This window comes from Geotrypetes seraphini, chromosome 15, assembly GCF_902459505.1.
Source record: "Geotrypetes seraphini chromosome 15, aGeoSer1.1, whole genome shotgun sequence".
NCBI classification, from domain to species: Eukaryota; Metazoa; Chordata; class Amphibia; order Gymnophiona; family Dermophiidae; genus Geotrypetes; species Geotrypetes seraphini.
The window spans coordinates 28,003,215-28,016,352 of record NC_047098.1 but is presented as its reverse complement, the minus strand read 5'-3'; the positions used below and the strand labels follow the sequence as shown (position 1 = coordinate 28,016,352).

Here is a 13,138-nt window from a genome sequence, read left to right as displayed (position 1 = left end):
AGGGTAAGTTCAGTGGGGAAGGGGGTGATCCTATAGTAGTTTCTCTTTTGAAGGGAAAAGCTTCCATTTGTGATTACTAAATCCTTAAATTTTTTGGAATAGCATTTTCTGGTTTTCAAGAATCCTCTTTAGGGATCCCATTCTAGAAGGCATAAAACACTCTAAAGTATTTACATCTAGCCATACAGGCTCTTATTATGACCAAGGGTATATACCATTGAAGCTGGACCAAGGGTGGGTAGATTTTAGCTGAACTCTTATCTTTTTAGTGCCAGTAAATAGGAAAACTTAAAACAATCTAAAAGTAACTACAGTAACTCCTCGAGGATCAATATGGTAAGAATCAATATTCTAGCCTCTGACTGCACTCATTCAGCCATCACAATGTACTGCAGTCAGTGGAGGGTGAAACTGTTTGTTTGGAACTGAACATGGCTATAGCATTTGGTTGAGCTGGGGTCTGACAAAGTGACTGCTGCTGCTATTCCTGAAGAAGTTTGATAGCAATTTGGAGTTTGTTGGAGAGAATGCTGTTTTCGTAGATTCTGTTGAAACTTTCCAGAAGATAAGTCTGTACTTTGGAGCTATTTAGAGTTTTTAAAAGATACAGAAATGATTTTTTTTTAGATATGGTTGTAACACTTGGTATAAAAATACAGGTGTGATAATGATGTTATATTGATCCTGGATGCTGAAGGTCTTTTGTTTTTTATTTGTGCATCAGTCAATTTTCATAAGTAAGTATTTAAATAAAAAAATTACAAATCCTATTTTATCATGCTACATAATGGGGGTAATTTTCAGCAGCCCACGTCAATGTAAAGTACCTACAGACCTTGTACCTAATTTTCAAAGTTAGTGCGTATATCTGTGTTACATTTGAAAATTTATGCACAGGTACAAAGGACCCAAAAGAATTTGCATCTATTTTGGATTTTCAAATCTTTATGCTTACTTTTCCAACTTCACTCTATACCTATACTGCTCTGGGAAGTCCTTCTTCTTAGTTCAGCTAAAATACATATGCTGTGGAACACTGTACATGCATTTGTTTGGACTGAGTGAGGGCAGTTGTAGACTGCAATCTATTTGCGTAAATTGCTTTGAAAATCACCCTTCAGAGTTTCAGAAGTTCACTGTTTGATTTTTGATTTTAAGAATCAATGGCCATGAATTTGGTCTTGGAGAATGAGATGTACAGTGTCTGCATCTATGAGACAAACATGGTTCTTTTTGTTATATAGAGCATTTTGGACCCCAGTTAGATTGTAAAAGTTGGATAGCTCTAAGTCTAATAGATGCTGGCATTGTAATCTGGAAGCAGGGACTTTAGATCATTTATTATACTTTTGTCCCTGTGTCATGGCCTTTTGGAAATCAGTTTGGTCACAAATTAATTATTTATTGGAAAACCATGTAGCTCTATCATATGATACAATCCTATTTGGAACATCAATGAGAATAGTCAAATTTCATCAAATAATAATAAACTTTTATTAATAATGACTGGAGTCGCCATTCAGCATATCACCAAAAATTGGAAAAATTACACAAAACTTAATTACACCTTTTGATGGAATTCATTGTGCCATATATATAAAATGGAAAGAATAATTGCTATACAAAAAAGGAATTATAATAACTTTAAGAAGATTTGAGGGCCATTGACAATTTATTGAAATGATTAGACACCTTTTCTACATTGAAAGTATAATATAATTATGGGAGGGAGGGTTTATATTCATAATATAGATTTAATCAATATTTACAAATATAGCATATATATGTTAATTTGATTATAATATCTGTGAATAGGGTGGGTGGGGGAGGGGGATAATTTATGTACTTCAGATGATAATAGAAAGAATTTCAAGTGATGTGTATGAATTAATTGTTGTAATATTGTATACTTGATGGAAGATGAAAAAATGAATAAAGAAATGGAAAAAAAAAAGAAACAAAGTTAAAGCTATTTGCTTTGTTGCTAGCTATTTGCACATGAACTATGTAAAATGGATTATTTTTTTTACATGAAAATATTAACATTTTCTCTTTCTATATATCTAGGGGTAATTCTTCTTCACCAGCATTTGGGGAGTTGAAGGATTATTATCTGTTTTACCTCAAAAGCAAATCTTCCCGGGAAGTGCTCCTAAAGATGTGGGGTGAGGAGCTGATGAATGAAGAAAGTGTTTTTGAGGTGTTTACCCATTACATCTCTGGAGAGCCAAATCACAATGGGTATAAAGTAAGTGCTGTTGCAAAAATGGGAAACACATGCAGGCTGGGTCCCTTGGAGACACCTAGCGAGAATTCTAAGGGAAGAATATATCTCTTCACCAAAAAGTGAAATAAAAAAATAGATCCTGGAGAAAAATGGATTCTTTGCATTTTCACATTTTAATGAACCAGGTAATAAGCATTTTGAGACCCACTAGTCCCATGGCCATAGTGGTCTGTTATATTATACAATATTCCTGAAGGAAATTTGCATAAGAACTTTAAAAAACTGCTTGAATAATTTTTTGCTGTAGTGCATTGCAACACAATACAATTCCCATCTTTGAAATAATTTTTAATTTATTTCTGACAACTAGTCCAGAAAACAAAGCAAAGACTGTGGAATACAGTGTTCTTGAGATGTTTTTTATAAGATAAAACTCAAAGTTCATAGCAATTGCATCCACTATAAGAAAAAGTTGATCCAGTTGGTAGCAACGGACCCGACACAGTCTGTGTTTCAGCTCAGGCGAGCCTTCCTCAGGGGTCCAAATCAGTGGTCACAAAATTAAAATATCCAGTGGGATGTACACACCAATTAAAATTTGAATAAAAACTAAAATAAAAATAAAAAACAATCTATACATATGCTGATGACATCCTTGTCCTTCTCGAGACAGACTTGAACCTTACTAACCTCTCTGAGAACATAACAGCTTGCATAACAAAACTCCAATCCTGGTCCTTCTCAGTTCAAATGAAACTGAACGAGTCCAAAATGAAACTACTCTGGTTCGGTCCAAAATTAGAACAGCTGCCCACCCTCTTCGCATTGCCCTCTGGCACCACACTGCAGCTTGAGTTCTCAAGCAAAGTTCTGGGCATCATCATCGACTTTTCTCTTTCCTTCAACGACCACCTCAACTCCTTGGTAAAATCATGCTTTTTTAGCCTCCACATGCTGAGGAAAGTGAGATCCTGCTTCTGCCAACAACATTTTGTCGTCCTGGTTCAATCCATCATCCTCTCCAGACTAGACTATTGTAATTCAATCTATCTAAGTCTAACTAAAAAAAGTCTTCAAAGACTTCAACTAATTCAGAACACTGCGGCCAAGTTGATCTTTGCAAAACGCAAATTTGATCATGTTTCTCCACTTCTGTCCAAACTCCACTGGCTCCCAATAATTTCCAGGGTTCATTTTAAATGCACCTGCCTAGCTTTTAAGATCTTACACGGCATCTTCCCCCCCCCTAATCCCACTATCTTGGAACTCCTCAAGTCCTGACACCACCAGGCCCACCCAAAAACTTAAACTATCCTTCCCCTCGCTAAAAGGTATCCTCTATGAAGGAAAATTGGGAAAATCTCTCTACTTCAGAATCATAGGGCTTTGGAATAATCTTACTGCCCCACTACGGAATCTAGGCTCCTTCCAACTATTCCGTAAGCATCTGAAAACTAGGCTCTTCACAAAAATATAATGCTCTCCTCCCCCCTGTACTCAACCTCCAAACCCAATATGTTATTTCTTCCTATATTAAGTTCTTGTAAACCAGGGGTGTCCAATGTCGGTCCTCGAGGGCCGCAATCCAGTCGGGTTTTCAGGATTTCCCCAATGAATATGCATGAGATCTATTAGCATACAATGAAAGCAGTGCATGCAAATAGACCTCATGTATATTCATTGGGGAAATCCTGAAAATCCGACTGGACTGCAGCCCTCAAGGACTGACATTGGACACCCCTGTTGTAAACCGTGCCGAGCTCTATAATTATGGAGAGGATGCGGTATATAAACTTAAGGTTTAGTTTAGTTGAAAAAAGTTCCTTAAGCGAAGGAGATACCACAAGTGTAAAAACGAGGGGCTGCAATGCTAGTCCAGAAAACACTGCAAAATTTAGGACTCCTTTTACTAAGCTGCGTTAGCGTTTTTAGCGCACGCAGCATTTTAGCGCATGCTAAACCTGTTCTACACGGCTAGAACTAACGCCAGCTCAATTTACCACGCGTTAATGCCCTAACGCGGTTTAGTAAAAGGAGCCCTTAATGTTTTTGCACAGCATTTCCCCAGGAATAAAGTCTGTACAAGAAGGATAGGAATGATAGAAAAGGAATAGGAAATTCTCTCTATGCAAAAACTAATATCAAAGTATCAAAAATTTGGGACGAGGGGCATAGGTGCAGGAAGAAATGTTGTAGAAGTGCCATCTTAGAAAAGGAAGGTGGCATTCCCATCATCACTGTAATCTCAAATCTCTGCTACCAGTGAAAGACCTGGTGAAAGATCTGGTTTTTCAGGATCTGTTAATTATGAATGGAAGAAAAGACACCTGGAAACAAACTTGTGATCTTACTTTACTATTTTACTTACGTCACTAAAAGGAAAAAGGGCAGCAGTGGAACTCAAAAGTTGTATGCATTTATTTATGCCTTCCTCTTATTCAAAGTGGTGTACATAAAATTACTGCATGCATGCATAAATAACAATGATTTGAAAAATAATACATCAAAAACATCCAAACACAATAAAAATTCTTTTGTTGCCATTACCTCCCCCTGCTGAGGTTGCAGAAAATGTATCCATCCACTCTAGGAAACTGTTAGCAGGCATATGCTGGGATTGTTTTTTTCCTTATGAAAAAGAGAAATGTATAGTTGGGAGACAAAGGAAAGCACAAATGCTAAACAAAGATCTTAAGTATTCCTCGATAAAATGATTGCTTATAGCAGGGGTGCCCAATACATCGATTGCGAAGGCAACATGAGCCGATCTTGGAGCCCATCCCGGGCTCCATGATAAACTTGCATTCCCTTTGCGATCTACCGGTCCGATCAGCCTTCCTCTCCCCGACGTCAGTTCTGCCATCGGAGAGGAAGTTCCAGACCAGCCAATCGCTGCCTGGCTGGCCCGGAACTTCCTCTCCGACATCAGAATTGACGGGGAGAGGAATGCTGGTCGGCCCGACGCTTCTGCAGGGAGAGCTTGGGGCGGTGGTTGCTTGGGGGCCTGTTCCCCAATGGTGGCGGCAGTGGCTTGGGGGAGGGCAGGGAGAAAGAAAGGGGGGACAGGGAGACAGAAAAAAGGGGGCAGGGAGAAAGAAAGAAAGGGGGATGGGGCAGGATGAGAGGAAGAAAAAGTTGGGGGAGGGAATGAGGTCTGGAGTAGAGGAAGCATACAGTAGGCTGAAAGAAGGGAAGAAATATTGATGCACAGTCAGAAGAAAGTGCAACCAGAGACTCATGAAATCACCAGACAACAAAGGTAGGAAAAATGATTTTATTTTCAATTTAGTGATTAAAATGTGTCTGTTTTGAGAATTTATATCTGCTGTCTATATTTTGCACTATGGTCCCCTTTTACTAAACCGCAATAGCGTTTTTTAGTACAGGGAGCCTATGAACGTCAAGAGTAGCGTGGGCATTCGGCGCTAAAAACTGCTATCGCGGTTTAGTAAAAAGGGAGGGGGGTAATATTTGTCTATTTTTGTATGGTTGTTACTGAGGTGACATTGCATAGAGTCATCTGCCTTGACCTCTTTGAAAAAACCCCAGAAGATAAATGATAATTAACATTTTCTCTGCGTACAGTGTGCTTTGTGTTTTTTTAAAGCTTTATTGTTGGTCGATCATTTTGACTTGGTCATTTTAAAAGTAGCTCGCAAGCCCAAAAAGTGTGGGGACACCTGGCTTATAGTAAGCTGTGCAACGTGTTGGATTTTTGTGTGATAAAAATATAATTTTTAAAAAAGTTAATACTGCGGGGGCCCCCGAGTTGTGGTTCAGAGCTTAATGCTACTTGTATACAGTCTGCAAATAATTCAGTTTACAGAGATAGGTAAAGCTTACTTCGCATCCCAGTTATAAAGCAATAATGGATTTATAAACATGAATTGTAATGTAAATTTAGGAACTAGCCAAAAATCAATGGAGAGTGACAGCAATCAAAAGATCTAATACATTGAAGCTATTGATAGTGTTAGAGCCTCCAATTAAGTGATTTTATTTATTTTAGTATTATTTATTTAGTATTATAGACCACTTATGCCCTAAGCGGTTTACATTCATTGACTTGAGTATTTCTCCCTGCCTCCCCTCCCTGGGCAATGGAGTGTTAAATGACTTAAGCAAGGAGCAGCGCTGGACTTTAACCTGCAACTTCAGGGTGCTGAGGCTGAAGCCCTGACCACTTCTCCACTGGTATTGAAGCTTTGAGCAGACAAAAAAAATTAACAGGACACAAGAAAATCTGAAAGAACTTTCAATCTGAAAGAACTTGCACTTTCCACATCTACAACTCAGAGACTTCCCACAGGGACATGATTCATTGAAATCAGATAAGAAATGTAGGGAGAGATACATAAGAATTAATAGGATGATTCATTTGGAATGTGCAGTGTTATGATGTTTTTTTATCTACCTTTTAAAATCAATAGGTCACCTGTCTGCCCTGGAACGATGATCCGCTGGCCCCTGAGACCAACCTCATGAAAGAGGAGCTGGAGAAAGTGAACAGACGAGGAATCTTGACTATTAACTCACAACCAAACATAAATGGCAGGTCTTCTACTGACCCCATTGTGGGCTGGGGTCCTAGTGGGGGCTATGTTTTCCAAAAGGTAACACTTCTCACCACATTCAGTGTCCATTCTCATCATCTCCTTGGTGCGTTTGTGTGTTTAGGTTATTGCTATCTTTTAATGCCTGTAAATTAAAATAATTGCTCTTTTCTTTTCCCCTTCCTTTCATCTACAGGCATACCTAGAATTTTTTACAGCAAGTGAGAATGTCTCTGCTCTACTCAAAGTTCTGAAGAACTATGGGCCACGTGTTAATTATCAGATTGTGAATGTGCATGTATGTATGACATAATTAGAGGCTGAAGGGTGGTTGGTTACATAGGGTAGGAGTTGTGGACACTACACTTTTCATTTTCATGATGATAAAACTTATGCATACTTTTTATTGAACTTTGTATGTCCCCATAGGGTAAAAACATCACTAATGCTCCTGACTTGCAGCCAAATGCAGTAACATGGGGCATTTTCCCTGGAAGAGAGATCATCCAGCCCACAGTGGTGGATCCTGTGAGCTTCATGTATTGGAAGGTAAAGGTTTAATTCTTTCAGAAAGGCTGGAGTTATGGAAATGATGATCCCATAGACCTGCAAGGCTAGAATAGGGAGGTATGATCAGTGTTGACAGGGTTGGGAAGAGGAAGGGAGACAGCAGTTGGTCCTTAAGGCTGGAAGGGATGGATGGGTAAGAAGAGGAGGCTTTGTGAATCAAAGTTGGAGGGAAGTTGAAAAACAGAAGGAGTGTGGTATATGTTGTGTTGTGTGGAGGAGAGAGAAAAGTGAGTGGGGACAGAAAAAAACAGGGGAATTAAGCATAAGGAGGGAGAGGGGAGAGAGTGAATTAGTGCATTGAGCTTGAGGAAGAAGATGGAAATATTGCTTGTGAGCCAAGCCTGCAGATAGAAAGATGAGAAGAGGAACAGGCTTGAAAGAAAAAAATGTTTTAAACTCTGAGGAGGTGCAAAGCCTTCTAACATATACAATATTCCTGAAGGAAATCTGCATAAAAACTTTAAAAAATTGCTTGAGTAATTTTTTTGCTGTATTGCATTGCAACACAATGCAATCCCCATCTTTGAAATAAATTTTAATTTATTTCTGACAACTAGTCCAGAAAACAAAGCAAAGACTGTGGAATACAGTGTTCTTGAGATGTTTCTTATAAGATAAAATTCAAAGTTCATAGCAATTACATCCACTGTAAGAAAAAGTTGACCCAATTGGTAGCGACAGACCCGACACAGTCCGTGTTACGGCTCAAGCAAGCCTTCCTCAAGGGTCCAAATCAGTGGTTACAAAATTAAAATATCCGGTGGGATGTACACACCAATTAAAATTTGAATAAAATAAAAAAGTTCCTTAAGCGAAGGAGATATGAGAAGGGAGGGGGAGGAGAGAGAGAGAGAGTCCTGTACAGATGAAGAAGTTTAAGTCCTTTATGAAACTAGAGGTGAAGAGCCCCCCCTGAAATCCCCTAACATAATAGGCCAATAAACACAACTAAAGGCCTAAGATGGCTGAGAATGCTCTGACTAAAACTGTCAAGCCTTTGCACAATCTATGCTTGCTGAAATCAGCAAGCCAAGCAAAACTTATGCTAAAATGAGCAAATGAAACGAAACTTATTCTTTTACATGGCAACTGGTATCACATCTGCTGTAATGCCAGGGAAGTGAATCTAAGAAGGATGAGAACATGTCTTGACCCCATTCCTTTGGTAAACCAGTTGCAAATATCTCCATTCCTGCGGATTTACTGTGGTGACCACGGTTTATCACTGTAAACGGTCCCCATGCCATTCTCTACTGTTTAACACCCAGTATCCTGTCTCTGGCAGTAACGCAAAGGAAACACTTCAGGGATGTGAAGGATGCAGGGCCATATGTAGAGACTCGTAATCGGGCCTCATTTGCACAAGTCAGGAACTGAAAGGTGGGGTTGAAAAGCAGTCATGTATGAAAAACAGTTGCTTAGTGGTAGGGCTAGACCTGGTGATGCTTCTGCATTTGGGAGATGGCCAGCAGAACCATCTACCACAAGGTTGTCTTGATTTGTTCTGCCCTCTGCAGGGTGAAATTGGAGAATAAAGAGAAGTTATTCTGAGTTCCCTTGTATACACTGCAGATTTTGTTAGTTATTTCTACATGGTACAGATCATACACATGTTATATGTGGTAGTAGTTGATGCACAAACGTGTGTTTTTCTACTGCATTACTCTATCACGCAGAGCTCTTGAGCAGGACTGTTCTCAGCCTTTGATCCACATTCTTTGACTTAGGACTCTTAGAGACTCCTGAGGAAGACAGGGTCATCGAAACAAGAACTGTATTGGGTCCACAGTTCCCATCTTATGGGTCCTAGACATTTTATTATGTGGATTTTATGACTGTATCTTCAATAATAAATTTGCTGTGAGATTCAGGGACAATAAAGCATCTTGGACATCTTCTCCACAGTGTTTTTGGTAGTTGATACTTCCTATAACTTTTCAGGGTGACATCAGAGAATCATGAGAACTTATTCTGAATTCCCTTGTGTTCACTGCAGATTTTGTTAGTTATTTCTACATGGTACAGATCATAAATGTTATATGTGGTGGTAGTTGATGCTTCCTATAACTTTTGCACATTAGCATTTCACTGCCTAATGTAAGATCTGTGCTTTGTGTTTTCCTTGTAGGATGAGGCATTTGCATTGTGGATCGAGCAGTGGGCAAAGATGTATGAGGAAGAGTCTCCATCACGTATGATTATTCAGTATATTCATGACAATTACTACCTCGTAAACTTAGTGGACAATGACTTTCCCTTGGAAAATTGCCTCTGGCAGGTTTTAGATGACATCTTTGAGGAGCTGAACTGTCCAACAGCACAAGAACCTGCTCTGCCCTTATTAGGAAATGTAGCCACAAGGCCAGCCTGAATATCATCATAAGGAAAAATATCTGCTGCTTTTCCTGTGGATACTTTGACATCAGTCATTCTCTAAGAAACCTCTTCTCCCAATAAACCTGCATCACCCTGTACATATATCATCACTTGTGTCTATGGCAGCTACAAATACAGGAACACAACTGACCTAATCATAGGAAATATGGAACTTTCTTCCATCCATTCTATTTTTTTTAATGGATCATGTGCTGCTAGGCTTAGCTGCAATGCCAGCAGAAGCTCAACTCTGTTTAATTTGTAAGAGAGCACTGAACCAGAATTGAAATGTACTGCGTTTTGAAAGCAGTGCAATTATATTTCTCAAAGACTGGGGGATTCCAGCTTTGGATTTTATCAGGAAAATGAATTTATTAAATAAAGTTAATCCAGCACCTGCCTTTGACCTTCTCCTCCTCCTTTACAAGCAGTGTCATCATGTGGTCAGTGCTATTTTAAAATGATGGCTGAAGCTGAGCCATTGATAGAAGAAAAAAAAGCACAGATAAAGATGCATGTGATGTAACAGGCAAAAAAAAGGGTGTAATGATTAGAAGAAATGCTTCTATGATTTTTGGAAACATTTTCATTATTTTTGCATTTAATTTAGCGCTCTTACCCTCTCCTTTACTAACGCGAAGCATGGATTTTAGTGCCGGCAGCGGCGGTAACTGCTCTGATGCTCATAGAATTCCTATGAGCATTGGAGCAGTTACTCTCGCTGCTTGCGCTAAAACCCACGCTATGCATTAGTAAAGGAGGGGGTTAATTAGGGCACTTATAATTATATACAATTAGAATGAATTCCTGCCTCAGCAAGAGTACAAATATTATCCCAGGACAAGCAGGCAGCATATTCTTGACTGATGGGTGATGGCACCGACGGAGCCCCGGTACGGACAATTTTAGAGTGATTGCACTCTAAGAACTTAGAAAGTTCTAGTTAGGCCACACCACGCGTGCGCGAGTGCCTTCCCACCCGACGAAGGCACGCGGTCCCCAGTTTCTTAGTTTCCACGGAGCTAAGAAGACGCGTGTTTCCAACGGCTGTTGGACTCTCTTTTTTCGCCTTCCCGCTCGCGTAATTTTTTCTTGTGAATTTATTCACTTTTTGTTCTTTTCTTATTTTCTTAAAAAAAATACGTCTATTTTTTGGATTTTTTTCGGTCGGCCCCAGTGGGGCCTGTTGGCACCATGCTACTGCCATTTTTCCCTTCATGCCCCCTTCACCGGGTTTTAAGAAGTGTCAGCGGTGTGCACGCCCTATTTCCTTATCCGACCCGCACAAGTGGTGCCTTCAGTGTTTGGGTCCGGACCATAGGGCAGAAATGTGCACCCGCTGTAGTTCTCTTCAAAAGAGAACTTTGAAGAACCGCCAAATTCAGCAGCAGATTCTATTCGGTGCCGCGATGGAAGTTCCACCGGCGTCGACTCCGGCGACTTCCTCCAAATCGGCACCGGTGGTTTCGACACCGCAAGAGGTCTCTTCGGTGTTGCACCCTTCAGGTAAGCCGGCTAAGAAGCCATCCTCTTCTGTCCTTAGGCCTGCCAGTCGAACAAGCAGTGAGCCAAGTCCTGCAAACTGAGCGCCGGCCCCGCAAATGCTCCGCTCCCATAGAAGTCACTGCCTCTTCATCGACATCGACTTCGCCTGAGCATCGAGCGGTACTGGTGCCATCGGGACCTGTCTCTGGATGAGTGTATAGCCTCCATCCTTCAGGTCCAGCTTAAGGAGCAATTGCAACACCTGCTCCCGGCTCTGCTAACCCCGAACCTTCTGGTGTCGGTACCCACTGAGCCTGCGGTACCAATAGTCGACCAGCCTATGTTATCGGCATCGACGCTATCGGCACCGCTTAAATCTGCCTCTTCCATTTCCATGCCTGTGTTATCGGCGGAGCCGAAGTCTCTTCGACGTACGGCTCACTCGGCCTCTGATCCGGTACCGCTCTCTGACACCCGTCCCGTGTTACAGTCACCGGGTACGGTGTCAATGCGTTCAGGCAAATCAGTACGCAAAACCAAGCATACCCAATCCTCTACTCCTTTGTCTCAGGGCCGTCTCCCATCGGTACGGGACCCTGATTTATGGGATGACTCCGATGATCCCCTCGGTACCGAGGAGGATTTTTCATCGGATGAGGCTGACCCATCGTGCAGGATCCTGCTAGTAAGCCAGAGCACTCTTCCTTCACTAAATTTCTGAGGGAGATGTCAGACACCCTTTCTCTCCCCTTGGAGTCTGATTCTAAAAAGTCAAAAGCGTTCCGAGAGGCTTTGGACTTTGACCAACCTCCCAAAGAATTTTTAAAGTTACCCCTTCATGATATCTTATGGGAAACTTTTTACAAAAATTTGGAAACTCCTCTTACTATTCCAGGAGCTCCAAGAAAATTGGAATCACTTTATAAAGTTATTCCTATCCCAGGGTTTGACAAACCTCAGCTTCCACATGAATCTCTGCTGGTAGAGTCAACCCTCAAAAAATCTGCAGGCTCTAGTGTATATGCCTCTGTCCCTCCTGGCAGAGAAGGCAAGGCCATGGATAAATTTGGTAAACGACTCTACCAAAATGCTATGTTGGCCAACCGTTCAGGTAACTATGCGTTTCACTTTTCCTTTTACCTGAAACATCTTATCCAGCAGATGGCCTCTTTTGAAAAATATATTCCTGACCGCAAGCTTTCTGCTTTTCAACAATGCACTGCCAGTCTCTTGCAACTCAGGAAGTTTATGGTCCGTTCCATCTATGACACTTTTGAACTGACCTCCCGAGCTACTGCTATGGCTGTAGCGATGAGACGATTGGCCTGGCTTCGCGTCTCAGACCTTGATGTGAACCACCAGGACCGCCTAGCTAATGCTCCCTGCCTGGGTGATGAGCTGTTTGGAGAATCTCTAGATTCCACCACTCAGAAGCTTTCTGCTCATGAGACGAGGTGGGATACTTTATTGAAAACCAAAAAGAAACCCCCCTCCTCCTCGTCTTTTCAGGCAGCAGACGTCCTATCAGAGGCGTTTTTCTGCTCGGCCGATTCAGCCTCATCCTCCTCAGCCTCAGAGGCAGAGGCAGAGGCAGCAACAACAACAGGCTTGCCAACAACAGCCGCCTGCCATGAAGCCTGTTGCTCAGCCTAAACCGACTCAGCCCTTTTGACTTGCTTCTCCAGGGCATTGCCAGTCTTCCTCCCTCATGTCCTCTTCCGCAACCTATAGGAGGTCGACTAAACATTTTTCTAACTCGATGGGAAGTTATCACCACCGATCAGTGGGTGCTCTCTATCATAGCCCATGGCTACTCCCTCAATTTTCAGACTCCTCCGCCGTTAGGCCTGCCAAAAGAGTCTGCTTCCAACAAGTCTCAGTCCCTCCTTCTAGCTCAAGAGGTTCAATCCCTCCTTCTCAACGCCAT

At 41.3% G+C, this 13,138-nt stretch overlaps 1 protein-coding gene across 3 annotated transcripts in view; it reads left to right on the top strand.

Annotated features, from left to right (window-relative positions):
• The window catches only part of MTHFR (methylenetetrahydrofolate reductase), a 43,762-nt gene extending 33,630 nt beyond the window's left edge, over positions 1-10,132 (top strand). For all 3 annotated transcript variants that reach the window (XM_033921233.1, XM_033921234.1, XM_033921235.1), the window contains exons 8-12: positions 2,068-2,248; positions 6,658-6,840; positions 6,977-7,078; positions 7,210-7,329; positions 9,479-10,132. In XM_033921233.1, the coding sequence (XP_033777124.1) occupies positions 2,068-2,248; positions 6,658-6,840; positions 6,977-7,078; positions 7,210-7,329; positions 9,479-9,721 (829 nt within the window). In that variant the 3' untranslated portion in view covers positions 9,722-10,132. The remainder of the gene's footprint in view (positions 1-2,067; positions 2,249-6,657; positions 6,841-6,976; positions 7,079-7,209; positions 7,330-9,478) is intronic.
• Positions 10,133-13,138: the final 3,006 nt, after the last annotated feature.